The 27,210-nt window shown below is 58.6% G+C and overlaps 1 protein-coding gene across 7 annotated transcripts in view; it reads right to left on the minus strand.

Annotated features, from left to right (window-relative positions):
* The window catches only part of ARHGEF11 (Rho guanine nucleotide exchange factor 11), a 78,738-nt gene that overhangs the window by 1,397 nt on the left and 50,131 nt on the right, over positions 1 to 27,210 (minus strand). For 3 of the 7 annotated variants that reach the window (XM_034756349.1, XM_034756347.1, XM_034756345.1), the window contains 30 exons: positions 26,804 to 26,941; positions 26,383 to 26,457; positions 25,506 to 25,610; positions 24,753 to 24,851; positions 24,066 to 24,108; positions 22,516 to 22,612; positions 22,275 to 22,397; positions 21,649 to 21,672; positions 21,094 to 21,238; positions 19,692 to 19,791; positions 18,231 to 18,260; positions 15,622 to 15,748; positions 15,165 to 15,344; positions 14,369 to 14,416; positions 13,758 to 13,945; positions 13,376 to 13,522; positions 12,361 to 12,440; positions 11,830 to 11,955; positions 10,732 to 10,849; positions 10,154 to 10,332; positions 9,971 to 10,046; positions 9,222 to 9,389; positions 8,949 to 9,036; positions 8,396 to 8,503; positions 7,396 to 7,478; positions 6,806 to 7,048; positions 5,778 to 6,152; positions 5,036 to 5,128; positions 3,112 to 3,386; positions 2,561 to 2,746 (listed from right to left, as the gene is read on the minus strand). In XM_034756349.1, coding sequence (XP_034612240.1) covers positions 2,561 to 2,746; positions 3,112 to 3,386; positions 5,036 to 5,128; positions 5,778 to 6,152; positions 6,806 to 7,048; positions 7,396 to 7,478; positions 8,396 to 8,503; positions 8,949 to 9,036; positions 9,222 to 9,389; positions 9,971 to 10,046; positions 10,154 to 10,332; positions 10,732 to 10,849; positions 11,830 to 11,955; positions 12,361 to 12,440; positions 13,376 to 13,522; positions 13,758 to 13,945; positions 14,369 to 14,416; positions 15,165 to 15,344; positions 15,622 to 15,748; positions 18,231 to 18,260; positions 19,692 to 19,791; positions 21,094 to 21,238; positions 21,649 to 21,672; positions 22,275 to 22,397; positions 22,516 to 22,612; positions 24,066 to 24,108; positions 24,753 to 24,851; positions 25,506 to 25,610; positions 26,383 to 26,457; positions 26,804 to 26,941 — 3,867 coding nt within the window. The remainder of the gene's footprint in view (positions 1 to 2,560; positions 2,747 to 3,111; positions 3,387 to 5,035; positions 5,129 to 5,777; positions 6,153 to 6,805; positions 7,049 to 7,395; positions 7,479 to 8,395; positions 8,504 to 8,948; positions 9,037 to 9,221; positions 9,390 to 9,970; positions 10,047 to 10,153; positions 10,333 to 10,731; positions 10,850 to 11,829; positions 11,956 to 12,360; positions 12,441 to 13,375; positions 13,523 to 13,757; positions 13,946 to 14,368; positions 14,417 to 15,164; positions 15,345 to 15,621; positions 15,749 to 18,230; positions 18,261 to 19,691; positions 19,792 to 21,093; positions 21,239 to 21,648; positions 21,673 to 22,274; positions 22,398 to 22,515; positions 22,613 to 24,065; positions 24,109 to 24,752; positions 24,852 to 25,505; positions 25,611 to 26,382; positions 26,458 to 26,803; positions 26,942 to 27,210) is intronic. The other 4 variants (XM_034756346.1, XM_034756351.1, XM_034756348.1 and 1 more) reach the window with 4 other exon arrangements.

Raw genomic sequence — 27,210 nt, forward strand, 5'->3', positions numbered from 1 at the left:
GGGGCATGGGACCAGGTCATCATAAGAAAGGACACACTGGGTCAGACCAAAGGTCCATTTAGCCCAGTGTCCTGTCTTCCGACAGTGGCCAATGCCAGGTGCCCCAGAGGGAATGAACAGATCAGGGAATCATCAAGTGATCCATCCCCTGTTGCCCATTCCTAGCTTCTGGCAAACAGAGGCTAGGGACACCATCCCTGCCCAGCCTGGCTAATAGCCATTGATGGACCTATCCTCCAGGAACTTATCTAGTTCTTTTTTGAACCCTGTTCTAGTCTTGGCCTTCACAGTCATGATTTTATAGACCTCAGTCATATGCACCCTTAGTTTTCTATTCCAAGCTGAAAAGTCCCAGTCTTATTAATCTTTCCTCATACAGAAGCCGTTCCATACCTCTAATCATTTTTGTTGCCCTTTTCTGAATCTTTTCCAATTCCAATATATCTTTTTTGAGATGGGACGACCACATCTGCACGCAGTATTCAAGATGTGGATGTACCACGGATTAATATAGAGGCAATGGAATATTATCTGTCCCTTTCTTAATGATTCCCAACAGTCTGTTTGCTTTTTTGACTGCTGCTGCCCATTGAGTGGATGGTTTCAGAGAACTATCCACAATGACTCCAAGATCTCTTCCTTGAGTGGTAAGAGCTAATTTAGACCCCATCATTTTATATGTATAGTTGGGATGATGTTTTCCAATGTGCATTACTTCGCATTTATCAACATTGAATTTCATCTGCCATTTTGTTGCCCAATCACCTGGTTCTGAGAGATCCTTTTGTAGCTCTTCCCAGTCTGCCTGGGACTTCACTATCTTGAGTAGTTTTGTATCATCTGCAATTTTTGCCACCTCATTGTTTATCCCTTTTTCCAGATCATTTATGAATATGTTGAATAGCACTGGGCCCAGTACAGACCCCTGGGGGACACCACTATTTACCTCTCTCCGTTCTGAAAACTGACCATTTATTCCTACCCTTTGTTTCCTATCTTTTAACCAGTTACCGACCCATGAGAGAACCTTCCCTCTTATCCCGTGGCAGCTTCCTTTGCGGAAGAGCCTTTGGTGAGGGCCCTTGTCAAAGGCTTTCTGAAAATCTAAGTACACTATATCCCCTGGATCCCCCTTGTCCACATGCTTGTTGACCCCCTCAAAGAGTTCTAGTGAGGCATGATTTCCCTTTACAAAAACCATGTTGACTCTTCCCCCAACAGATTATGCTCAGCTACGTGTCTGACAATTCTGTTCTTTACTATAGTTTCAACCAGTTTGCCTGGCACTGAAGTCAGGCTTACCGGCCTGTAATTGCCGGGATCACATCTGGAGCCCTTTTTAGAAACTGGCGTCACATTAGCTATCCTCCAGTCATCTGGTACAGAAGCGATTTAAATGATAGGTTTCAAATTACTGTTAGTAGTTCTGCAATTTCACATTTGAGTTCCTTCAGAACTCTTGGGTGAATCCCATCTGGTCCTGGTGACTTATTACTGTTTAATTTATCAATTTGTTCCCAAACCTCCTCTAATGATACCTCAATCTGGGACAGTTCCTCAGATCTGTCACCTAAGAAGAATGGTGGCTCTTTTTTGGTTCTCTTACTTGTTTTTTAATTTGGGGGATACATTTAAGTTGAGCCTGTATTATGGTGTCTTTGAAAAGTTCCCACGCAGCTTGCAGGGATTTCACTCTAGTCTCTGGACCTTTTCATTTCTGTTTCACTGACCACCTTGTTTTTGTGTAGTTCCCTTTCTGAAATGAAATGCTACAGTGCTGGGCTGTTGTGGTGTTTTCCCCGCCACAGGGATGTTACATTTCATTAGATTATGGTCACTGTTACCAGCTATATTCACCTCTTGGACCAGATCCTGTGCTCCACTTAGGACTAAATCAAGAATTGCCTCTCCCCTCGCGGGTTCTAGACTAGCTGCTCCAAGAAGCAGCCATTTAAGGTGTCAAGAAACTTGACATCTGCATCCCTTCCCGAGGTGACATGTACCCAGTCACTCTGGGGAGAGTTGAAATCCCCCATTGTTATTGTGTTTTTTATTTTAATAACCTCTCTAATCTCCCTGAGCATTTCACAGTCACTAGCACCGTCCTGGTCAGGCGGCCGATAATATATCCCTACTGCTATTCGAGCATGGAATTACTATCCATAGATATTCGATGGGACAGTTTGGTTCATTTAAGATTTTTATTTCATTATTTCTACGCTTTCTTTCACACCTAGTGCCACTCCCCCACCAGCACGACCTGTTCTGTCCTTCCGATATGTTGTGTACCCTGGCATTACAGTGTCCCATTGATTATCCTCATTCCACCAAGTGTCTGTGATGCCTGTTCTACCATGTCCTCCTCTAACACGAGGCACTTTCATTCACCCATCTTATTATTTACACTTCTAGCATTTGCAGGGTCCCGGCCCTGCAGCTGGCCCCCAGGAAAGTGAGTGGAAGCACGGCTAGGGTAACCAGGCACAGTGGGGGCAGCTCCAGGTCCGGGCAAGGGGTTCAGGGTGCGTTCAATGGGGCTTACAAAGTCCCTTCCGCTTACCGGGCTCGCTGGCTGTCGGGGCCCGCAGCCTCGCTGGGCAGGGGAGGTGCAGCGATCGCTGGCAGGGCTGGGCGGGCATTCCAGCCACCGGCCCATCTCCAGCGCGGTGACCCCCACCGGGGTGGTCTCAGCCGACGAACCTCTTCCCAGAGACCGCAGCAACTCGCGATGGGCCATCTCCACGTCCTGAAGGAGCCAAGCGGGAGAGAAACAAGCCGGTGGGAACGGGGGGCCCCAGCCTGACTCGGTGTCAGACCTCTGCACATCCCAGGTGCACACCAGCCCTGTCTCACCTGGCCCCCCACCAGCTCCTCGCTTGGCCAAAGCCCCTTGCACTGCCCAGCGCTATGTAACAGGGCATTGGTGCCCTCACCACTCTGGGCTCCAGCGGGGCGTTACCCTGCCTGGGTCTGGGCTCCCCACCCTGTGGCACCAGATGCAGCTTCTCTTCCCTGCTCCCGTCACCTGGCAGAGCCAGTCCCTGCCCTCAATGGAAAGGATCTTAGTCCCCCCCGATTCCCCCCTATGACAGCTCCCCACCTCCCGCTCACCTTTAGCCTGGTGAGTTTCAGCGTGAGCTGTTCTATCGTCCGGAAGATCATGTCAACGTCCTGGATCACCAGGCTGGGGGCGGGCGGCTCGGGGGGTGGGGCCCCATCCAGGCTGCCAGGACCCGGCGTGATGTCCTGGTCGTGCTGCCGGGAGCTGAGGGTGGGGTGGGGCGGGCTGGGGGACTGCTCCACGGGGCTCGCTGGCCGCTTGGGGGCGGGGGGCTCGGTGGAGGACTCTGTGGGGCCGGCAGGCATGCTGATGTAGAAGTAATTCCCTGCGTTACAGGGGAGGGGGTAGAAAAGCTGTTTAGCCTGTGAGTCCAGGACCCAGGGGACTCTGAGCTCCCTGTAGAAACCTACAGGGCTGATATGTTCAAAATCAGAGCCTGGTTCAAAGCCCACTGACATCACTGAGACCTCGTTAGCCCTGTCTGCTTTCAGTTCTTAACGCAACGTTTTCAAAAGTCCCAAGTCCTGGTTTCAAAACAGACGGTGCCTAAACCGGGAGGCAGCATGGCCTAGAGTATAGAGCCCTGGACTGGAACTCAAGAGTTCTAACCCCAGCTCTGCCATGGGCCTGCTGGGTGACCCAGGGGCCAGTCACCTCATGGCCACGTGCCTCAGTTTCCCCATCTGCCAAATGGGGATAAAGATACCGACCTCCCTGGTGAGGCATTTGGAGATCTATGCCTGAAAAATGCTGGGGAAGAGGAGGCAACAGTTAATTCAGGTGATTAGTTATTCAGAACCGTAACCAGCCTCGAAAGACAGTGGGGCTGAGGCCGAGTCGGGCGCTTCTGAAAATTCCACCCTTCGACAAGTGCCCTGATGTGCCAGAGGGGATATGCACCCCCGCCTCGCCCAGCAGCGCTGCAAAAGCAACCCCCTGATCCGTTACTAGCTTGCTGTTGATTTAGGTGCGTCACTTTCCGCACCCAGGTTTGAAAAATTCAGCCAGGATTCAGGTAGCGAATCCAGCTCCCTCTCCCCCTTTGCATCCAGACAGATTCACGGAGTCCCAGGCCAGAGGGGACCTTTGTGACCACCTGCATAGCCAGGCCAGAGACCCGCCCCCAAATAATGCCCCAGAGCAGAGCTTTTAGAAGAACCTCCCATCCCTGATTCAAAAATGGTCAGCGACGGGGAATCCACCACCACCCTCGGCCAATTGCTCCAGCTGCTAAAAACTGACGCCTTATTTCCAATCTGAATTTGTCTCGCTCCAACTTCCAGCCACTGGCTCATGCCAGACCCCTCTCTGCTAGCTGTGGAGCCCATTATTAAATATTCGTTCCCTGTGTAGGTGCCTGTAGACACCATCAAGTCTCCTCTTAACCTTCTCCTTGTTCAGCCCAACTGAGCCACGTCAAGGATTAAAGAGCGCAGGGCCAAGACCTGATCCCCGTGGGCCCCCACGGGAAACTGCGCCGCTCCGTGACAGTTCCCCAGTTACATTTGGAGATCTATCAGTGAGCCAGTTTTTAATCCATTTAATCCTAGCTTTTCAATCCAAATGTCGAGCGGTACCAAGTCGAACGCCGCCCCGGAGTTGAAGTCTATTACTTCGAGCAGGGACTCATCTGAGACAGGGAAGCTGGTGGACCAGCTCTGGGTATGTGCAGGGAGCCATTTTCATACAGGCGAGCAGCGTTCGGCCTTGTCCTGCCACCTACAAGCCAGTTACTACAGTTGCCTCTCAGGCAAACAACTCCTGATGAAACCAGGACGGGACCAGGCCATCAAGGACCTGCCCAGTTGCACAGCAGGACACAGAGATGGGGATGGAACCCAGGAGTCCTGCCTCCCAGCTGCCCCTGGCCTGGCCAGCGGCCTCTCCCCTGCCTCCTGTCTTAGTCCCTCTGCGATTCCCTTTACTAGCCTTTCTCGGGGCCCAAGAGGAAAAAGGGTTTGTTTTTTTCTTTACCATCTACATTAGCTCCGCCTCCTTCATGCAACTCAGTTTCTGATTGGCTGCTGTCTGCCAAGGGCGTGGCATCCTTAGTGCCCTCCACCTCAGCTGTGCAGAGACACCAGGGAAAAGAGCAGGGAGGGAAGAAGAGAAAATGTCGAGGGGGGGGGGGGGGGGGGAGAGAGAAATTGATTGATTGAAGGACTCAGAACCCAATCACCAGCTGTGCCCAGACAGAGAGAAGAGAGGGTTTGCAGCAGCCCAAGGGTGGCAGATCTCATGCAAATCACCAGGCTCGCCAGGCAGGCAGGGGTTTAGTGACAGAAGGAGAGCGGCTGCCCTAGGAGCCAGTCACGGACACGACTGGTTTCACAGCCCCCGGGCCCCAGGAGACGGGGCCGGACGGCGCCCCCGGGATCACAGCTGATACTCATGGCTGGGGCCTCAAGGGTCTGATGGATGCCGTAATCAATGGCGCATCCGAGCGGTCAGGAGCTGGCGCATACCCCCAGGGCTCTCTCACTTACCAGCCCTTCGCCGAACACTCCTCTGGACAGAGGGGAAGGGAACCACCGCCCTCGGCGGGGGGACAGGAGCCCGCTGGAGTCCACGCGGCTTTGACCCAGCAGATGGCCATGCAAAGTGGCTGCTGTCCTGGTAGCCAAACCCCGCGGAGAAGAGTCCGGGGGCAACAGCAGGGAACAGCCCTTGAAGCCTGGAGAGGAGCTACCCCCCGGAGGCCCCGCCTTCCCCCTACCTTTCCGGACCACTTTGTAGCCGCCCTGCCCCTCCGCAGCTGGGGGTCTCTCCACTTCCTGGGACGCCTCCCGACCGCCGTCCGAACTCCAGCCCGGCTCCTCCACGTCCCCCGCGCTCGGCCGGCTTTCCGTCTCCGTCTCCGTCCTGCCGCTGGGCGAGTGGCCCGGGAGACCAGCCCTGTCCGTGGTGGGGCCGCCCTGCCCGGAGGGCTCCATCGACTGCTCTTGGCAGCCTGAGTCCTGGCTGGACAGCACAGCGTCCCAGGGCTGCACGGCTCCTCCGGCCACCGAGGGCGTGGGGGTCAGGTCGTCCTCAGGCTCCGGGTCCCGGCAGGGCAGCAGGCTGCGCAGGATCAGATGCCGCAGGTTCTCCACTAGGAGGGGGAGAGAAGACGAGCAGGTTGGGCCGGGCCCTGGCAGGGAATCCCCCACCCGGAGGGCTGGATGCAGGCTGGCTTCGGCGCCGACGCATGCACCTCCTCGCTCAGCCAGAGGGGGCGCTGCAGAGCCCCGCCAGGCCTCCCCCAACGGGAACCAAGTGCCTGGTCTGATTCTAGATCTCCCGGGGCACCCGCGGAAGGGGCGTGTCTGGACACAGCTGGCCCGATGGGGTACGAGAGCACCACGGGGCAGAGAAACCCTCCTGGGCTCCAAGCAACCTTCTCACCGCAGCTTTGGGGGAGGTGGGGAAGCACCGACTGGTTTGGGAGAGCGAAGGGGCTGGTAGCACTAGCTCGAACCGGGCACAGGGCAAACCCCACCTCCAGAGCTCTGCCGGTGCCCCTCAATCCTGACCCACAACCCCCTGCTCTCCCAGCTCAGCCACACCCCTCAGCCTCCCCCTGCTCCTCTGTACGCACTAGGCTAGAGACGGCTGAGCCGAGAGACACAGACACAGAGTGTCTCTATGTGTGTGATAAGAGACGGGGACGGCTCAAACCCAGGTTCTGGTTCAGAGAAGCTGCTCCCTCCTCTCTCCCCAGGGATGGGCCCCCATGGGCAGCATCACGACCCAGCCTTCACTCACCGTCCTCCAGGGCTGATTCGGCCAGTCCCTCTGTCAACACAAGTCCCGGGAGGGACAGGCACATGCTGGGCCCCGGGGCCTCGGACGCTCCAGCTTCATCTAACTCCACAGAGCTCTGTGCCGGCACCTGGGCAGCCGGCGCCTCCTCCCCCTCTTCCTCCTCCTCGCTGCCTTCGGCCTCCGGCTCCTCCGGCAGCACCGGATGCTTCCCCTTGCCCAGGAAGTCGGTGGGATTGTCATCCGCTGGGCAGGGGCGAGAGATCACAGAGGGGCGTTTGGACTAGGCAGCGGCGGAGGGCCAGGCCCAGAAAGGACGGGTGGGGGGGAGTGGCTGGGGGCCGGCCCCCAGCCTGTCACAAGGAGATCAGAGTGAGCCAAGCGTGCAGCGGGAACTGGGATCCTGGAGTGGGGCCGGTCAGACACCTAGATCCTCTCACAGGAGGTTCCCATTATCACCCCACATGCTCCCCTTGTGCCACCTACATATGGGCTGCTGCTCCGGGCCCCACAGCAGGCGGCTGGAAGCTGCTGGCTGTCAGAGCCCCCTGGCAGAGGGAGTTGGGGGTGCCCGAGCGGGGAGGGGAGCTCACCTGAAGAGACATCGTCCACCTCCGCCCCGGAGCTGTCGGCTTGGGAGAGGATCGGGGAGACGTCGGGGTCTTGCAGCACCAGGCTGGCGGGGACAAGAGCCGAGTTAGATGGGCAGTGGCAGGGCACGCCAAGCAGCCGGGGGCCAAAGTGGGACCGTGGAGCAAGGCTGACTTGGCTGGAGGCGTCACTTCACCCACAGGATCGGGGCCTTAATTACCCATGGCTCTGAGCCACCAGCCACTCTAGCACCAGGGAGGGACTCGGCCCTGCAGAGGCCGGTGCCTCCAGACACGTGACCCCTGGGCTGGTCTCCCAGGGCAGCCGCCCAGCCTCAGGGGGAATCGAACCTGGGTCCCTCTAGATCAAGGGTAGGCAACCTATGGCACGTGTGCCGAAGGCGGCACGCGAGCTGATTTTCAGTGGCACTCACACTGCCGGGTTCTGGCCACCGGTCCGGGGAGGCTCTGCATTTTAATTTAATTTTAAATGAAGCTTCTTAAATATTTTAAAAACCTTATTTACTTTACATACGACAATAGTTTAGTTCTATATTACAGACTTTTAGAAAGAGACCTTCTAAAAACGTTCAAATGTATGACTGGCACGCGAAACCTTACATTAGAGTGAATAAATGAAGACTCGGCACCCCACTTCCGAAAGGTGGCTGACCCCTGCTCTAGATCTAAAGGCAGCGTGAGATTCGCAGGGCTCTATTCTTGGCCTGGCCTCTGGAGGGGGACAGCGAGCCAGCCTCTGGGGCTGGGGTTGAGTCTGATCTGTGCCCGGCTCAGCCAGGGCAGGCCTTGGAGAGAAATCGCCAAGTGCTCCGAGCAGGAATGGAGACCTGGCCGTGCCCCCGCCCCCTTCCCTGCTGCCCCTGAACTTCTAGGCCAGACCCGTCCCGCTGTGGCTGTTGAAAGGCCCCGTGGCCAGGATGTCCCCATTTCCTTCCCTCCCTCCCTGCCGCTGCAACGAGGCCCCCGGGGTGGCGCTGCTCACCTGGACGGGGCCGGCCTGTGGATGGGCAGCTCCCGGGCCCTGCGTTTGGGGGGGGAGGTGGCGTTCCTCATGGCGCTCTGCACTGCCTCCTCCAGCAGCTCCATCCACCTGCCAAGCCGAGGAGAGGGGGTGTTACGGCCCCAGCACCCACCGGCTGCTGCCTGCTCGGAGACCAGACCCGAGGGCTTCGGCTCCGCCCCCACCCTCGCAGAGCTCCACCCCCTCACACAGACGGGATTGCACCAAGGGGAGGGCACCCTAACCCCCAGCTCTGCCAGTGCCCCTCACTCCCGACCCACAGCCCCCTGCTAGTCCAGCCCTGCTCCCCCCAGCTGTACCGACGCCCCTCACTCCTGACCCACAGCCCCTATTACTCCAGCCGTGGGCACCCTCCCCAGCTCTGTGGGTGCCCCTCACTCCCGACCTGCAGCCCCCTGCCACCACAGCCCCAGGAGATGCTAGTTACCTTGGTGCGTGGACTCCTCTCATCCCCCCCAATGCCCCAAGGAACGTCCCACAGCCCCTCCCTCTCCACCCGTCGTTACACCCTTACGTGTTTTTCTCCGAGGGCGTCAGCGCCACCAGCTCGTAGATCTGGGGCCCCAGCTCCGAGGTGCAGATGATGAAAAGCGCTCGTTTGTCTGCACAGAGGAGAGACGGGACGCTACAGGGAATGTTCGGGCACCACAGCCTACAGGGCTCTGCTTCGGAGCTGTTCCCATGCCCACGCCCCTACCGGGGGGGAGACAAGATTCCCCCTCCCCATCCATGCCCGCGCCAGCCACCCGCCTGGGCAGAGCACCCCCGGGCCTCTCCCGCTAGCTACCTGTGGCCACGGAGCGGATGAGCATGGAGTTGAGCTTCAGGACGGGGCTGAAGGTCTGCTTGGTGTCCGAGGAGCCCAGCGCCGTCTTGCTGTGAAATTTCAGCACCAGCTTCTCGTCCTGCTTCTGCAGCAGCACCAGGAGGTCCTCCAGCAGCAGCACGTGCAGATCTGCACAGGCCGGACGCAGACCCGGTCACCCAGCTCCTCTGGTTCCCCCTCTACGGTGACGCGGGAGCCAGGCTGCCCCAGGGTGACCCGTCTGGCGTAAGCACTAAGGGACAGGCCAGATCCGCCCCTAGGCGGGAATTTGCAAACCTTTGGCCCCAGACTCTCGCTGGAAGTCCAAAGAACTCAGGGGCCTAACTCCCATGGGCTCCATTCCCCAGCCCAGCCTCAGAGAACAGGGACTAACCGGCTCCTCAGCGTCCTCTGCAGGGCTGATGGGGAGCGAGCAACACACAGGCCTGAAGACAAGTCCCCCCACCTTAGATCCCCACGCTCTGTCCTGCCCTGCTGCGTCACCCCACCCCCGGCTCTCTCGGGGCCAATCGAGAAGGCGGAAAGCTGACCCCTGCTGGGGAAGAATGGTGCGATCGGGGGTCCCTCTAGTGGAGGATCCCCAGTGGATAAAAGCCTGCTAATGCTAGCAGCTAATAGAGACCAGGGTCCTGGGGGACTCTCGGGGGTGGGGGTTTTGGACTGAAGGCAGAGGGACGTGTCAGCCACGGGCCCTGCTGGGAGGTACATACCCAACGTTTTCTCCTTGCTGATGCGCCAGCTCAAAGCCCCCTCGTGGATCATGCGCCGGGAGGTGAGGTCGAGGTTCTGGGCACAGTGGGGAAGGCACGGTTAATTGCTGGCTCTCCCCGGCTGGGGATGCAGGGAAATCAGGACAGAATCCCCCCCTTCCCTCGCTTCCAGCCGGGCGGTACCTTGAACTCGGCCGCCAGTGGGTTGCTGGTCCGCTCCAGAGACGTGGCATCCAGGCGCTTCTGGTAGGCCTCCAGCCGGTGCCGGTTCTCCGCCCGCTTCACCGCCTCGTTCACGTACCTGAGGATCTCCCGGCACTGGTCACGGGCGCGGCACAGCTTCTTGTGCTCCGGGGTCCCGCCTGCGGGCGGACAGAGGGCGTCAGGGGGGCGAGGCCGTGCTGGAAGTTCTGGTCTCTCTGTCTCACACCGGGGCGAAACGCCCTGGATTTCGAGGGCAGTGGCGCCCCACCTAACGGAGTGGGCGCAGGCCAGCTGGGCTTCCCGTTCTGGGGGAGACAGGGTTACGGCAATGGCCGTGTCGGCTCCCAGGTGCCCATCTGGGCCACGAGGAAGGGCTGCTGCTGAGTTCCGTGAGCTAAAGCCCCCTGTCCACCTGGCGGCCATCAGCAAGGCAGGCTCCCCCCACTGCCCTGCCCCAGGGAGTCCCCCCTGCAGGGAGAAGAGCCGCAGCCCAGCCCCGCTCGGCCCCTCTGCTGGGCGTGGAGGGGACGTGGCCGCGCTGTCAGCCCCCCCCGTACCGTCCGTGTGCTTGAGGATGTTCTCCAGCAGCAGCGGGTACTTGGTCAGGCGCTGCATCTCGGAGATGATCAGGTCCTTGAGCTGCAGACGTCGGCACTGCGGGTTGCTCTCGGCTTCCTGGGATGGGGGGAGACGGAGGGAGAGAGAGCGCTGCAGCCACCGTGTGGGGGGGGGGACAGGTGGTGAGCTGGAGCTGGTTCCCACCCCTTCGCCGGAATCGGTTGTTATATTTAGAAGCCCTTTTAGAACCGGGACAACCGGTTCTAAGGACTTCTAAATTTACCGAAAGCTCTGGCAGCTGTCCACCCCGCCCCCGGCCCCAGCTCACTTCCCCCTCCTCCCCGAACGCTCCCGCTCTGCCCCCCTTCTCCTCCCCCTCCCCCCTGCTTCCCGTGAATCAGCTGTTCGCGGGAAGCCTGAAACAAGCAGCAGGCAGGGAAGCTGGGGCGGGGGCGCGAGGAGGGCTCCAGGGAGGCGCGGCGCGGCGCAGCCCAGTCCGGCCCCAGCCGAGCAGCTCCCTCCGGCCTGGCCCCGGCCGAGTGCCCCTGGCTCCAGCCCCAGCGGCTCCAGGCAGTGCGGTAAGGGGGCAGGGAGCAGGTGTTGGAAGAGAGCAGGGGAGTTCGGGGAGTTGTGGGGGGGTGGATAGGGGTCGGGGCAGTCAGAGGGCAGGGAACAGGGGGATTGAATGGGGGCAAGGGTCCCGGGGCGGGGGGGGGCAGTCAGGAAGGAGCAGGGGTTGGATGGGGCGGTGGGGGGCAGTCAGGGGCAGGGATTCCAGGGGCAGTCGGGGACAGAGAGAAGGAGTGGTTGGATGGGGCAGGGGTCCCGGGGGGCTATCACGAATGAGAGGAGGTGTTGGATGGGGCGGCAGGGGGCAGTCAGGGGACAGGGAAGGGTGGGGAGGGGGCAGGAGTCCCAGGGCGGGCGTCAAGGAACGTGGGGAGTTGGATGGGGCAGGAGTCCCGGGGGGGGGGGCACGACCCCCTCGTGGGGTGAGGAGGAGGGAACCTGTCGTTACTAGTTTGGCAGTTCATCACTAAGCCCAGAGTCCCAGCCGGGGGGGCTGGGGGAGAAGAGGGCAGCGGAGCTCGCGGTACCTGCATGAAGATCTGGAAGCGGGTCTCCTTGCGCTGCTTGGTTTTGATCAGCTCCAGGGCGATGGACTGGTACGAGCAGAAATCAGCCGCCACCTGCTGGATTTCCTCCCGCGCCGGCCCGTCGAACTGGGGGCGGGGAAAGACAAAGGACCAGAGCTGAGCTGTCAGCCGCTCAGCACTGCCCGGGACCCCCTCGCCCCAAAGACCCAGGGGCCTAGGATCTTGTCTCTGGCAGTGGCTGCTTCAGAGGAAGGCGTAAGTTGTTCGCATGAGCTGTAGTAACTCTGGATAGTCTGGTTATCCCCAGAAACGTCCAGTCCTTCTCTGAACCCTGCTAAGTTCTTGGCCTCAGCACCATCCAGTGGCAGGCAGTTCCACAGGCTAATCACATAGCCAGTGAACAAGTCTTTCCTTTTATCGGTTTTGAATGTGCCGCCTGTTCATTTCACTGTGCAGCCCCTTGGCCTTCTGCACCAGGAGACAGGGAGACCCCCCCCACACCCACCATCCTGGTAGCTCTCCCAGCCCTACCCGAGAAAGCATGAGATCCCCGATCTCCTTGATGATTGGTCCTTCTTCTCGGAGCTTCTTCATGGATTCAGACAGAGAATCTGAACAAGGACGGGAAGGGGGAACGGGGATAAGTGAAGGGGGCGTGAGGGAAAGGAGAAAGAAATTAAATACGTCCTCTTCTAACGAGGAGGGGCAGCACCCCCCTGCCCGGGAGATCTGCTGACCTACATTCCACATAGACCATTCCTACATTTCAGATGTAACCGACCGCCATGCACCCAACACCGTCCGGCCAGCCTCTCTCGTCACGTCCCTGTGAGCTCCTCACCCCGAAATCCTTTCCAACAGCCCCTCCGGTGCAGGTCTCCTACGCTCAGCCAGCAGCGGATACCCCTGGGAGCAGTGGCCATTCCTGGAGCGAGCTGCCTCCATTCTCAGCGGCAGGCGCCCAATGACAGAGAGGCATGGACAGGCCTGCACAGGCCCGTCTCAGTCATTTACTACCAAGAGGCTGCAGCTACCCTGGCTTGTACGTTTAACGTGTCTGCCCCAGATAGCCACACGCAGCCTGACTATTGTCTGGTACCGGAGCCAGCCTGGACAGGTGACCGTAGAGACAACAGGGAGCAGAAGAGAGTCCGAGTGGCCCGGTGCTAAAACTGGCCACGTCGACGTCAGGCTCTGAAGCCCGTGGCTGTTTGTAGCCCCGCGAGCCCGAAGAGCCGTGTAGACGCCCCTCTAGAGTCACAGAGTTCAAGGCCAGAAGAGACCAGCAGAGCAGTTAGTCTGACCGACTGTAGACCACCGCACACCAGGCCAGCAAACAGACGGAGACCCAAGCCTTACAGCTAAATTCCCTTCGGGACCAGCCGCCGGCAGTGACAGATGCATTAACGTGGGACACTTGGGATTCCAATCGCTGTTCTCGGCGCAAACGCCGAGGGGCGGCAGCAGGCCGGGCCTTAAAGAGACAGGCACCGGGGATTTCTAGCCCTAGGGGGTGAAGGAGACCCCAGGGAATTCAGGGGCTTACTGTGGATGTCGATCAGGTCCGGGAGGTTGGGGAAGAGCAGCCCCAGTTCCTCCCGCGACAGCAAGTTCTCCCTCTTCATCCGCTGGTAGAAGAGGACGTCCAGGACTCGGAGAATCCGCAGGTGAGACGCCTCCGTGACAAAGAGCTCTGCCCCCAGGCGGGAGAGAGGGAGGGGTTCAGAGACAGCCCGGCTCTCAGCTCCCCCACCCCGCCAAGGTAGCCTGGGCCCCACACTTCAAGCAAAGCCACCAAATGTACCAGCTCTGTCCCTCCCCAGATCTACCCCGGCACCTGCGCCCTGGGCCTGCCATTGCCATCAGTCCCTCCCGCGGGGACGCTGTCACCCCGGCCCCCAGGGAAGAGGAGCCGCAGGATTCCTCACCGTTGATCACCTCCTGGCGGTCGATCTCCCTGTGGGTCAGGTAAGCCATGACCTCCCGGCCGACCGTGTGCTGCCAGTTCTGAGAGTCTGGTTCCGGCTCCAGGTCCGACAGCTGGCCCAGGTCATCCTCCAGCAGGTGGGGGAGGAAGGAGTCGGTGCCGAAGCCCAGATTGGGGGACTCGATGCTCCTGGGAGGATATTGGGGGGGAGGGGCGGCGGTTACTCCCTGCAGCTGTGCATGGACCCCATGTGGTGCCCCTACCCCACTCCCAATCCAGCTGACATGCAGCCAGCTCGAACCTGGGACCGTCACCCCAAAGAGCATAAATCTCTAATGCTTGAGCTAAAGGGCTAAAGTCCCCTAGCGGGCACTACTACCAGACTCATTAACCTCTTACGTGACCCAGCCACTGGGGGCGGGGGGACAGAGGGGGCCACAGACTCACCTTCACCCCCCAACCCGAACGCGTAGGGTCCTTTGGAAGGCAGACACAGGCGGGAGAACTGGCTCAAACGGAGGCGTTTCAGGGGATTCCAGGAGCTTGGCCGTACCACGAAACCCAACTCCCCCCACCCTGCCCCTGGAGCACGCAGAGCTCGGGGTCACTCACCTGCGCCCCATCTTGGGCGTGTAGGGAGGAGTGGGGTTTTCCAAGGACCTGGGGACGCAATTGAAAACTGCACTCAATCCCTGAGCAATGGTATCCCAGAGACCTTTGCTCTCCCACCCTGCTGCGTCTGAGCTCCCGGCTCCGCATTTACTACATGCCCCCAAAGCTGCCAAGAGTGACTGGCTGGGATTTCCGGGGGACTGGGGGGGCGGAGGGGGGGAGTGGCTGCACAATTCCCCAGGCTCCTCTGAAAATCACAGGCTCAAAGACAGCCTGGGGAGCAAACTTCGGCAGGATTGGGGCCTTCAAGTGAGAGTCCCTGGGGGTGGAACCTGGCCTCTGTCAACCAGGTAAAAAACTTTCCGAAGAGCTCCTGGGTGTGTGTGGAGGGGGGTTCCTCAGGACCAGCTGACAGTGCTGGGGGACGAGGTGAGGTGGGGGGGCTCAGACACTTTTGAAAATGGAATCTAGACCCCTAAATCTCTCCAGACATTTTGGGAGCTTCCCCGTCTCCATGGCTGGATAAACTCCACGACAGAACCCCGGCTGGCTCCCCTGGCCTGCCCACCAACCCACTGGGCCCTCAGCACCTCCCCGGGCGGCTGGCCTTTCTCGCCCCACGCTCGATTAAAACAGACCCGAGTGGGGACACTTTTGGCTGGGAGCTCATGAGAGTTCAGCTCCCAAATCTGACTGGAAATCGGGCCCAACTGAAACCTCCAATAGAAACAGACGAGAGGCACTGTCTGGAGGCCTTCGTCCCCCTGCCCGCGGGCTCGGGGCTTTGGGCTCTGACCTCGTGGACAGGCTGGATGCCGAAGACGACGCCGACTGGTGAAGCCGCGTGGCCTCTGCTGCGGCATCCATGTCCACGTCGCTCCGGGACCGTGGCACGTTCTCTGCCTTGCGCGATTTCTTCATCTCCTCCCGCCCTTTCAGGCTCTCCGACCGGCCCAGCTTGACCTCTGACCTGGAACTGCACGGGGGAGTGGGGTTGGCGAGATGCAAGGAACTGCTGGATTTTGCGCAGGCCGGAAGAGCTGAGAACGCATGTGCGTGCGGGGAAGCAAGCTAGAACCCGTCTCATCAATCTAGAACCCCATCCACAGCAGGGAGCTAGAACCCATCTCATTAATCTAGAGCCCTGGACCCGGCAGGGAGCTAGAACCAACCCCATTAATCTAGAGCCCCGGACCCAGCAGGGAGCTAGAACCCGCCTCATTAATCTAGAACCCACCCCCCAGCAGCCCTACCTGTCCGAGTCCAGCAGCTCTTCAGGGAAGCTGCCGGTGGAGAGGCGCTGCGTGCCAGGCTCTTGGGACTCGCAATGCTGGTTGTTTTCAAAGTGCTGAATGATATTCCTCACGTTGCCGGGTTTGACTGGTGGGACGGGGGAGTCAGGGACAGGAGGACAGATGGACAGACATGAGACATAGGTACTGATGGCTAAATCGTTAACCTGAAGCCCATTACGTAGCCCCCCAGGGGCTAAATACATCCTAGCAGTGGTGAGCCCGACCCCAGCAGTTTGACCCTCTTGGGTCTGGCTGGTCTTGTATGGGTTGGAGATGGCTGGTGTGGGGTGGGCGCTTTTGGGGTTCTGGGAGGCAGGGCAGTTCCCGTCTCTAGTTGGAGCCCGTACTCCCTGGCCTTCCCCCGTCCCTGCTGCCACCAGCCCCCAGCTACCACCCCCTGCCTCTGTGCAGACAGTGTATGAAAAACCGCCAGCTGGAGGCGCTCGGCAGCGGGGTCCGAAATCAATGCAGCCCCGTGGTGCATAGTGGCTACAAAGCTGCAGTGCACCCGGGCGGCCTGGCGCTAAACCAGTGACCTGGTTATGGGGAGTTTTCAGGACACCCCTGGTTCGGGAGGGTCCCCTAAAAGACTCATCCTTCTCCCAACGTTGGACTGTGTTTCCCTGCAGAACCAGCCCACTCAGCGGCCAGGCTGCAGATTAAATCACACAGCAGGAGGAAGGCCGAGCAGCTCATCTACACAGGAAACCTGCACCGATTTCGTCCACCTGGTGCAAATCGGTGTGTGGACGCTCTTATTTCGGTTTAGCTTCAGCTTGTTCCCATCTGAATTAAGAGCATCCACCCAGCCTCTCACACCGGGGCGTCTCCTCCAGGCCAGGTGGTCGCCTGGGGACGGCTACTCCTGCAGGGGCTTGCACGGGAGAACAGATCTACGACCTAGAGAACTACGATCTAGTGGGACGTGCGTGGCGTACGATATCAGGGCAGGCGGGAGCATGGGGTGGGCTCCCCCGAAAGCCTGGAGGTGTCTTAGGCACCCACTTCTCTCCACATGGCTCCTGATGTTATCCGTTGCAGACTCTGTTCGCCCCCCTCCCTGGCTTAAAAGGTTCTCCAGAGTCCAATCCCAGGGGGGGGGATAGCTCAGTGGTTTGAGCATTGGCCTGCTAAACCCAGGGTTGTGAGGTCAATCCTTGAGGGAGCCACTTAGGGATCTGGGGCAAAATCAGTACTTGGTCCTGCTAGAGAAGGCAGGGGGCTGGACTCGATGACCTTTCAAGGTCCATTCCAGGTCTAGGAGATGGGATATCTCCATTTATTAATGTGCACACGTTAACAGCCTTGTTATCCAACAGAGCGAGCTTCTTCCCTCAGCCAACCTGCTGCCTCCCTCTAGGAATGCAGAGGGCATTTCGACGGCACTCATGTCCTAGGGCATCTGGACTCTTAGCTAGACCGGTGCCTTCCACCCCAAAAGGCCCATCCCACTACACAAGCATTGGCCTGACTCTTCCCTGCACCACGGCCCCTTTGCATGGCCGTGGCAGTGAAAAGGGTGCTTGAAGTGGAGATAAGTGAGTTACGCCCACTGCTCGGGCAGCAGAGAAAAGGCTTACATGGGCCGTGTAGGACTGAGATTTCAGGCCCTAAGATGAAACTGACCCCTACACAGTGGCCTGTTTCGAGTGGGACCTTCTGCCCAGGAAGCATTTCAGCCTACGTTTCTCTCGCGGTGTGTAACAGCCGCAGAGTCGCGGCACAGGGCAGGAAAGGAAGGAGAACGACCTGTCTACTGGAAAGCGCAGGGAGAGTTTAAGATCTAACTGGCCCAACTGGAATTTGGCCACGGCACGGTGTGAAAAAACCTCTCTGCGATTGCTCACGTCTTGCATGCAGCTGGGCCTCTTCCACAAGCATAGCGCACCCTAACGCTGGGACAGGGTCTCGAGATTGGTACTAGGTCGGGAAGTGCGCCCCATACTGGATCAGCCACCCCACTCCCTGCAGCACAGCGCCCCCTAGCATGAGCCTGGGGCACATGAAGCAGCACAGTCTCTGAAAGGAGAGCGCCGACTAGGTACCACTGTCCATTAAATTCCTGAACGGACAAGAGGAAAAGGAGAAGAGGGCAGAAAACTGAACAGCCTCAAAGGCACAGGAAAACAAATCACCCAGGAGCGAAGGAAACAAAGGCCTTGGGCCTTAGAGCAGAAGGATTTTGACGTACGAACGAACCAGCTCCCAGAGAAGTCAAGGGAAAGACTCCCATCACCACCTTTCGATCAGGAGATCTCAAAGAACTTTAGAAAACAGGTCAGTACATTAACACCCCATTTGCCTAATGGGGAAACTGAGGCACAAAGAGGGGGCGTGACTTGCCCCAGGTCCCCCAACATGCCAGTGGCAAAACTGGAACTAGAAACCAGGTATTCTGAGTCCCAGTCCAGGGCTCTGTCCACTAAGCCTCCCCTCCCCAGCCCTGCCCAAGCGCCCACCCACCCCGATGCCACAGCGCAATGAGGTGGGAGACCTTTGGGGAAAGCCCCGCTTTAAAAAATTAAACAAACAAAGCTGAACACAAAAGAAAAGAAAAGGCCTTTTACCTTCCACAGGGGACAAAGGGACATGAAATGCTGAAAGGAAAAAACAATGAGATGTCAAATCAATCCTGCATTTCAACAACGAAGGAGGTTAGAAGGGCGTGTGAGCTGCACAATGAGAACTCAAAGGAGGAAATGGAAAGCGAAGGCAGTGAAGAGACACACAAACACCTCTCCCGGGCTCCCCGAGGGGAACACGAACACACACACACACACACACACACACACGGCTCTGACTGTATGGACAGTGCTAGATCTGTGTGCATGATGCTTGTTACATGCACGCTCAGAACTGCACATGCAGTGGAAGAAGTTTTTAGGACGGTCTCAGCCCAGCCTCCTTTTTTGCAGGAGCAATTTTGCACCCCCAACAAACCACATCAGCTTTCTGTGCAACCCACCCCCTGCCGCATCCCCCTTCCCATAGAACTACTGGCCAAAATCGAACCACGTCCGATGGGATTTTCAATCGCACCCAGCACCAGGCGATTTCTGCTCCCCTTGGAAGCCCCCACTGACTCCCCCTGGGGTAGCTCCCTTTTGAAAAACCCCACCCGTGGGTGCTCAGCACTTTGAAGGGACGGGTTTTCAGCGGCAGACACACGTGGGTGAGCGTGTGATTTCTGTAGGGGCTGCTTCGACGGGCGGAAACGGCACCCTCAAGCACGGGCAGGCGCGTGCGAGATGTAATGGGAGAGTTGTGGGTTGTCTACCCCAGGAGCGACCCCTAACTCCACACTGTGCAGGCCCTGTCAGTGCGGAACAGCTGTTACTAAACGGCTCCGTGGTGGATAAGCCCTTAGACCTTATCCACGCTTCCAAGCTTTGCCGTAAGAGCTGCACCGACACAGATCAGAGCGAGAAGAGTGCGGCTTGCGCCGGAACAGCTTAGACTGGTTCTCCAAGCAAAATAAGCTATGGGGGCAAAAGCACTTTTATGCTCATATAACCACAGCTACAAAATTGTAAGCGTCGACCAGGCCTGAGAGTGAAAAGGGGAGAGAGCTCCCGCGAGAATCCCTGCTGGGATGCAGCGGAGAGGGGGAGAAGGGTTGAAGGCAGGCGGAGAGACTCCTCAGGCATCACCTACATCGGGATTGGATGCAAGTTCCGAGCGGAAGAAAGATTCACACTAGTGAAGTGCAGTCTAGTTGGACAGCAGCGTAAATTGCCCTGGTGCATGTCACATCTAGGCCAGAGGTTGACACTTGTGTGGCTGCGCCCCGGCTCACAGACAATGCCTTACACTTCCCAAAATGTTGATTCTCACGCAGCCAACCAGAGGAGATGACTGCCTCCGGGATCGGGAACTGGCTACTTCATCGGATACAGAAGTGGCGCCCCCTACTGGCAGGCTGCTGGCTCTGGCACTTCGCCCAAGAGTCTCAAAGAACCCAGCTCCCCATCGGGCATCTCCTGCAGTACTTGTGACCCCCAGCGCCCCCAGCACGACCCAATACTCACTACTCTGGGAGGAGCTTTTGGGCTTCCCGATGTATTTCAGGATGGGATTGCGTTTCTTATCCTCCATCGCGTCTTTGTCCTTCTTCGTGCTGCTGCTCTGCTGAGACACACGACAAGAGTTGGAAAAACAGTCTTTGCAAGGGAGGCATGTTAACTCCCAGGGCAACATGAGCTAACGCAGAAGGAGCAGCAGTAGCTGCATTTAATTTGCAAGGAAGGAAACTGAGGCAGGGTGGGCTGGTGGTTACAGGCCAGGGCTGGGAGACGGGGTTCTAATCCCCACTGACTTGCCATGGGGTCCTGAACCAGTCACTCTGTGCTACAGTTCTCCCCACATCTGTGCAACGAGAGTCAATGACACAGGCCCACCTTTGTCCAGGGTACCGTACTTGGTACCTTTCTGCTACATGTCTACCAGGCTGCTGCACCCTGCAGCTACTCCAAACTTCCCAGGAGCAGCATGGACAGAACTCTGATCCACCTGCTCTGAAAGTCCAAGCCTCTATTACTGGAGCGAATGGAGACTCTCCATTAGTTGTTAGAAGTATAGGGCCTATGACACAGTGGAACAGTTCCGATTCCAACCAGGAGGGGGCAGCCATATATAAACAAACCAGCCAGTTTATTACAGTACAACACAAGTCACAATTCACTTTGTTTATACCGATGGGCACACAATTCTGCGTGTCTAAATTCACCAGCAACACATCCCTCAGCCTTGTCTTCACCCTCCAGTTAGAGAGAGCAAGCAGCTGCCGGTCACACTGAGCTTTCGTTAGTTCCCACTGGTCTGGCGTCAGCCTGACTTTGCACAGGGTCTGCTACACAAACCACCCCCACTCCCATCCCAGAGCGAAACACCCAGCACCAGGCTCAAACGGCAGGAGGGAGAGAGACAGGGGGAAAGGGCGTGGGAGGGAAGGTGATGGAGGTGAAGGGATACTGGGAGGCTGCTCCGGGCAGCAGAGGAGGTGGCTCTTGCACCAACACAGATTGGGCAAAGGGACAGAGCGGAAGGCACGGCGGGGAGGAGGCCAGGAGACACAAGGGGCCTGATTTTCCCTCACCCAGGGGATCTGTGCTGTCGTGTACCCCGGCCCAAAGTGCCGCCAGATCAGAAAAGGCCACATGTTGTGCCCGCCTTGCCCAGGTGCAAGCGACGAGGCGTCCCGCCCAAGGGCCGTGGCTGGAGGGGAATTCTGAGCTGGCTTCTCAATGAACAGGGAGCTTCTGGAGTTAACCTCCCCAGGGATGGGGATTAGGTGCTCCCACGCATTTCTGCAGGGGCACTGGGGCTCGGGGAGGCCGTGGAGACAAGAACTGTGCTAGGCCAGGCCTGGGGAGCTGACGGCACTGGGAAGAATCCAGTCAGAAAAGGGAACGCGCCCAATGCCCCACTCACCTTCTTGGCCTTGGGGAAAAAGGGCAGCCACTTGTCCTTGTCTGGGAAGGCCTGGGACTTCTCGCTGGAGCTGGCCGGCCGGGCCTCCCGCATCCGGATTCCCGTGTGGCTCATGTAGGTGCTGAGGGCAAAGGCCATGGGGGAGCTGGAAGAGGGGAAAACACAGACACGCTGCAGATCATCCAGGACACAACGCCAGCACTGGCGTGCCAGGAGACTGGACTCGTTCGGCCATCGCAGGGATAACTGGCCGGAAAAGAACCAGTTTCTTCTCCTTGCTGCGACCGCTGGGGCCAGTCCATGCCTTCTGCGATAGCAGGGGGCCGTCCTGCGGGACACTACAACCCACACAGACGCTACCCAGCTGCTTCCCCACGGGGCGCTCATCCAGCCGATGACAAGTTTGCCCTACCCTGGCGTTGGGAGGGGAAAGAGTGATCTAGCAATGAGAGGACCCCCCCCTGAGCTCTCCAGAACCCCACCCCCACGGCCACATCTGTATGGCACCATCACATCTGGATGCACACGACTGCTGGGTGCCAGGCAGACACTCACCTCCTGTCCTCTTCGTATTTCGACCTAGAGCGGGGAAAGAGGGAAGGGGTATGAGAAACCAGGCCACCTCCCTAAGACACCATTTAATCTGCCTGATCCGAGCCCAGGAGCCCGAGGGACGATGTCTCAGACCTAGCCCTTCACGCCCACGACTCAAACCAGCCGCATTAAAGGCACGGGACCGGATCCTCTGCCGGTGTAAATCGGCAGTGGGGATATAGGGTCAATACTACTCCAACCAGCACTGGCAAGAGGGGACAGGACAGGGTGTAAGAGAGCAGGTCCCCGCCAGCCCCATGCCTGCTGCTTCCACCTGCCCCCACATGCCAGGAGCCCATTCCTTCCTTCAACCCCCCCCCCCCCCCACACACGTACTCAGAGCCTGCTCCTTCCACCGGCCCCCGCACCACTACAGAGTCCTAACTGGACTTCAATGGTAAAGCCAGAGTGCCCGGAAGCTCGCAGGAGCGGCCCTGGGATCCACGCGCCAGGCTGAGCTGGGTTCCGCTCCCGCTCCCGCCAGGTCGCACCCCGCTGCCAATCTCTGCTGGTGTCAGCGAGCCCAGAGCCAGGCTGGGGCTGGATCACACGCCGGACGGGGACCAGCCCCGCCGCTTGGCACTCACAGTATGTCGCCCAGCTGAGCAAGCTGCTTCTCGGCCACCTGGCGCTCCTTCTGGGGATCGCCGTCCAGATCCAGCAGGTCGTTTTCTCCATACAGGCTCCCCAGCCCCATGGTGCGCTTCGTCCTGCGGACAGACCGAGGGCCACAGGTCAGCCCCACGGGCCTGAGCGGCGCAGGCAATCACCCCAGCGAAGAGCTGCCCGAGACGAGGCCATGGAGCAGAGGCAGTGCGAAGGCCTTACCTGTAGTCCTGGATTTGCTCCTGGATCTCGGGCATCGCTGCGTCCTGAGCCTCGGAGAAGGCGCTTCGGACGTCCTCCCCGTTCCGCAGGCGAGACTCTGGAGCCGCAGATGGGAGACGAGGAAAGACGCTCGTTACCAGCTGCGCTTGGCTGGGGGGCGGGCAGGGGCGCACGGATGGCCCAGGGCACCAGCAGCGTCAGGTGTTGACACGGCATGTTTCAGCCAAAGATCCCGCCATGCCTGCCGATCGGGCAGCTGCTTTTCAGGGGTGAACACCCCAGCAGCCACGTCAGGTGCTCAGCACCCCTGCTAGCAGCCTCCAACTTAAGGCCTCATCTACCCTGGGACTCTCCCACCCGGATTCCTGCCGGCAGGGTGGCTGCACCACTGCCACCCCGAATGCTGCCGGGGAATCCCCATTGTGCCCCGCGATTAGCAACAGCACAGCTCGCCGGGGTTCCAAGCAGGAGAAAGCCACTCTGGTGGAAAACGCAACTCTGCCCGTTTGCACTGGGGCAGATATCCTGGGTGCTGGAGTTGGGGGCAAATCCAGGCCTGAGCCTCCCAACTCCGCCTGCAGGGCAGGTATGGTAAGACAGTCAGGCAGCATAGCCCGGTGGAAAGGGACTTGGGAATCCTGGCTTCTCTTGCCAGCTCTGCCACTGGCCTGCTGGGTCACCTTGGGCAAGTCACTGCCTTGCTCTGTGCCTCAGTTTCCCCTCCTGCCCTCTGTCTAGTTTAATGTTAAGCTCTTCGGGGCAGGGACTGTCTCTCCCTTTGGTCGTGCACAGTGGGGCCTGTTAGGCGCAGCCGTGAGTCTAATTAATGGTAACGTCCTCAGGCCTCTGTAACTGAGGCTCATGCAAGGGAAGCGACTTCCCCAAGTGAGGCAGGAAAAGAACCCAGGAGTCCTGACTCCAACTCGAACCACATGACGCCGTTTCCTCCCTAACGCAGGGCAATACGAAGGGGGGGAGTGAGGTCTCTCCTATGCAGACAGACCTTCTCCAGGGAAGTTCAGAGGATGTAGAGTTCTGCACTCTAATAAAAGAGACTTTGATTTAAAGCAAAGCCACTGGTGCAGTGGTTCTTAACCTGGGGTGCACTCACCCCCTGGGGGTCCAAGCTGCCCTGTCTGGGGGTGCAAGATAGGGCCAGATTTTTGTAGAAGGTAAATCATCGAAAACACAAATTAAGCACAGGCACGTAAGTACAACTGCTTTGTTTCATCAAACCTATGTATTTATTAACATTATACCTTTTTAACGATTACTGTAACACACAAACAAAAAAGATAGCTAAGTTTAAAGAACTGACCTACTTGGACGGTTTCTGATACGGGGTGCGAGAACCTATTCTGAGAACCAAAGGGGTGCAGGCCGGAGTCAAGGCTAAGAACCACTGCACAGTGGGACCAGCAACAGCCAGTGGTCCCTGATGCGGAGATCTAGAGCCGCTGAAAACACTGTACTGCTTCAGCGACTACCCCTAACGGCATAGGCCTGGCCTCAGAGCTCACACGCACACGCAGACGTGCGCACGCACTTACCTATGTCAGTTAGCAACTGCTCAGACACCTTTATTCTCAGAGGCTAGGAGGGAAAAAAAAAATGCAATTACGTCTCCATGAATTATTATTCTAGGGGTACCAGGTCAGAGGATAAACACTGTGGGAGTGCTAGTAACGCCGGCATGCGCTTTGCACAGCAGCGTCTGTATTTAACAGACCAGAGCTCAGACTTTCACCCCAATTGAAACACCTGGTTAAATCTTAACCGCTTGCCACTCAACTAACGAGTCCCTATTAAGCAGTATATTTGCTACCACCGTGCCTATTAAGCAACAAGGGGAAAAATCGCTTCTCTCGGAGAAGGCCACAGCTAAAACCACCCATCCCAATTAAAGCAGGCTGCCGGGCCTCGTCTATATTGGCTTTTCCTCCAGCAGCATAGCTACACTGGTGGTAAACACCGGCGCAGACACGGTTTACAACAATGCAACACAGTTTGCACCAGCGCAGTTTACTGTGCAAAGCACATCTGCTCGGGGAGTTTGCCTCAGTGCAGCTATGCTGATGGCTAAAAACCCAGGGGACCCAAGGCCTTGGTTAAAAGTTTTCCACGTTGGGAGGCTGAATACAAGGACCGTTAGACCGCGAAGCCACACTTTGCCGGCCTTCTCCTGCGGGAAGAAAGCCCCACACCCGCTGGCAATGCTGCCAAGCTCCCGCACTCACCGCGTTCTTCTCCAAGAAGATGTTCCAGATCTCCTTCCCCAACGCCCGGGAATCCTTGGAGTTCATTTGCTGGCAAACTTCTGCACACAAATAGAAGAGCTGGAAGGACGGGGGGAAGAGAGAAGAAAAAGAACGAGAGATGAAGAAGGAAGGAGAAACGCTTGAAGCAGCAGCGAATCCCTGCAGGACACAGGACAGACCGTAGGGGGTCTCCAGGGGTAGATTGTGCCCTGTGCTGGGGGAGGAATCGGAGCCCTCGGACGGCATTTCCACCTCTCACGCCTGCGTGAGTCCATTGGCTTCAACAGCGTGCGACAGCAGGGGCCAGGCCCAGCACTGCCTAAGCCCCACCTAGGGCCTTCGGGGCTCCCGGGCAGGGCTGAGGGCAAGTAGCCAAAGGAGGAAATAACCCGCACTTCATGGGCCCAGTCAGCAAACAACATGGAGCCCAGAAAAAGGAGCAGGCCGGGTAAGAACTGTGCTGTCCTCTTGGATCCAGGGAAGAGGGAGAGGGTAGGACCTGGACTGAAGCCGGTTGCCGTCGGTGCGTGATTTCAGTGGGCTCGGGGTGAGGGTTAGACAGAGGGTGGGAAATGCCCTAAATCCTCCACTACATCCACGCTCCCAAGATCACGTCAGGAGCCACCCCCAGTGCTGCAGAACGCGGCTGCTCCTGCGGGAAAGCCAGGATCTCTGCACCCCCGCCCCACAGAGAGGCAGCCGCGGTCGCTGACGAGGGTGTCTCGCTCTTACCAGGGGGCTTGGGTCTGCCTGGGAGAAGATGTAGCGCAGGAAAACACCCAGGTGAGCCGGTCGGGATTTGAGCTTCCCCAGGTCCTGGAAGAGGGTGTCGCACTGCTGGGGGAGGGCACGGAAACAAGCCATTCAAGCCGGGAAGAGCAAAGGGCAGAGTGTGCCCAAGGAACGGGCTCCCCCTTCCGCTAAGGCCTTGGTGAGGCTGGCATTTGCCTCATTCCGGCCACTGGGGTGGCTGTAGCAGATACACCCTAGGGCAGGCAGGGAAGCAGCTATTAGCCAGCCCAGCCCCGGAGTTAGACTCCACCACTGCAGCTCTGCCTGTTTGCACCAGTGTAGCTACCCGGCACTGGGGCAAACCCTCAGGCTAGGCAAGGCCTAAGATAGCCAGACCCGGCCAGCGGAACAAGGGTTCCCCTTACGCTGCCTTCTACCCACCAGCCCTCGTCATCAGCTCCACGAGAAGCGTGCAAAGCGAATATGAACCAGCATGGAGCGGGGCAAAGGTTTGGTGGGAGCGGAGGCTGGGAAGCCCCTAGCAAACAACGCGCGTGGCCTCGAGCACGTGCCAGTATCGTCTTTGCATCGTCCCAGCTCCGGAGCCGACGTCTGTAACCGCGCTGCCCTACCCAGGGCTTCCAGTAGCTGGAGCGTGCTCCGTAAAGCCAGGAGGCTGGGGACACACTCGGCGGCACTCCAGCTGAGAGCTCCCACTCCCAGCCACCCCTGCTCTGACCACTGACCCCACTTCCCTCCTAGAGCTGTGGACAAACCCCAGAAGTCCCAACCCCTACTCCCCGGCACAGCTGCCGCGGTTGCTGGCGACGCCAATGGGGTAAATACAAGGACAGAGGGATGCCTTGGGAGCCGTTACCTCGTTGTTGAAATACCCTGGATCGTAATCTTCCTCTGGCCCGATGATGAGAGGCCTCGGCATCCGGTCCAAACCCTGAGGAGACAAGGCCAGGTTGGGACAAGGCCACCCCACTCCCCGCAGCACACTGTGCCATGGGGTGAGCACTGACCCCCAGCAGAGAGCACCCCCCAAGGAGCCCTGCACCCCACCCCCTGCAGCACACTGTGCCACGGGGTGAGCACTGACCCCCAGCAGAGAGCGCCCCCCATGGAGCCCCACACCCCACTCCCTGCAGCAGTTTGGGTGCTGCTCAGACCCACCCCTGATGGGATCACAGCCCCAGGCAGAATCGGCTACAGCCTGTCACTGTCAATCAGACCCAACTCCGCAGAGCTGGACAAGGGAGCGTGCCCCAGGCCCACCCACTCCCCCCCCTCACCTGCTCCGCGATGGGCAGGAAGGGCGTGTCCGAGCCTTGGCGGCGATGGTGCTGGAACATCTTGGAGGTGATGACCGGGGAGGTGCGCGGGCTGTCGAGGCCGGGGTCGGACAGAACGGAGTTCCGGTTCAGAGAGATCTGCTCAGGACAACCACCACCTCACGACATTAGCAACCGAGACAGGGGCAGCAGGGAAACCCCCAGGGACGAAAGCAGCACCAGACCCTGTTTTGACTCACATGCTTCCCAGGTCCAAGGGACCAGCGGCCACACCAAAGACCCAGGCCAACATCTAAACCGACTCAACAATGTGTCCAAATGCGGGGCAGGGAGGGCGCCAAATTAACAAATCAATTTCTAAGCCAGTTTACATTCGATCAGTGCGCACACCTGCCTCCCCCACGTAG

This window comes from Trachemys scripta, chromosome 24 (genome assembly GCF_013100865.1).
Source record: "Trachemys scripta elegans isolate TJP31775 chromosome 24, CAS_Tse_1.0, whole genome shotgun sequence".
NCBI lineage: Eukaryota > Metazoa > Chordata > Testudines > Emydidae > Trachemys > Trachemys scripta.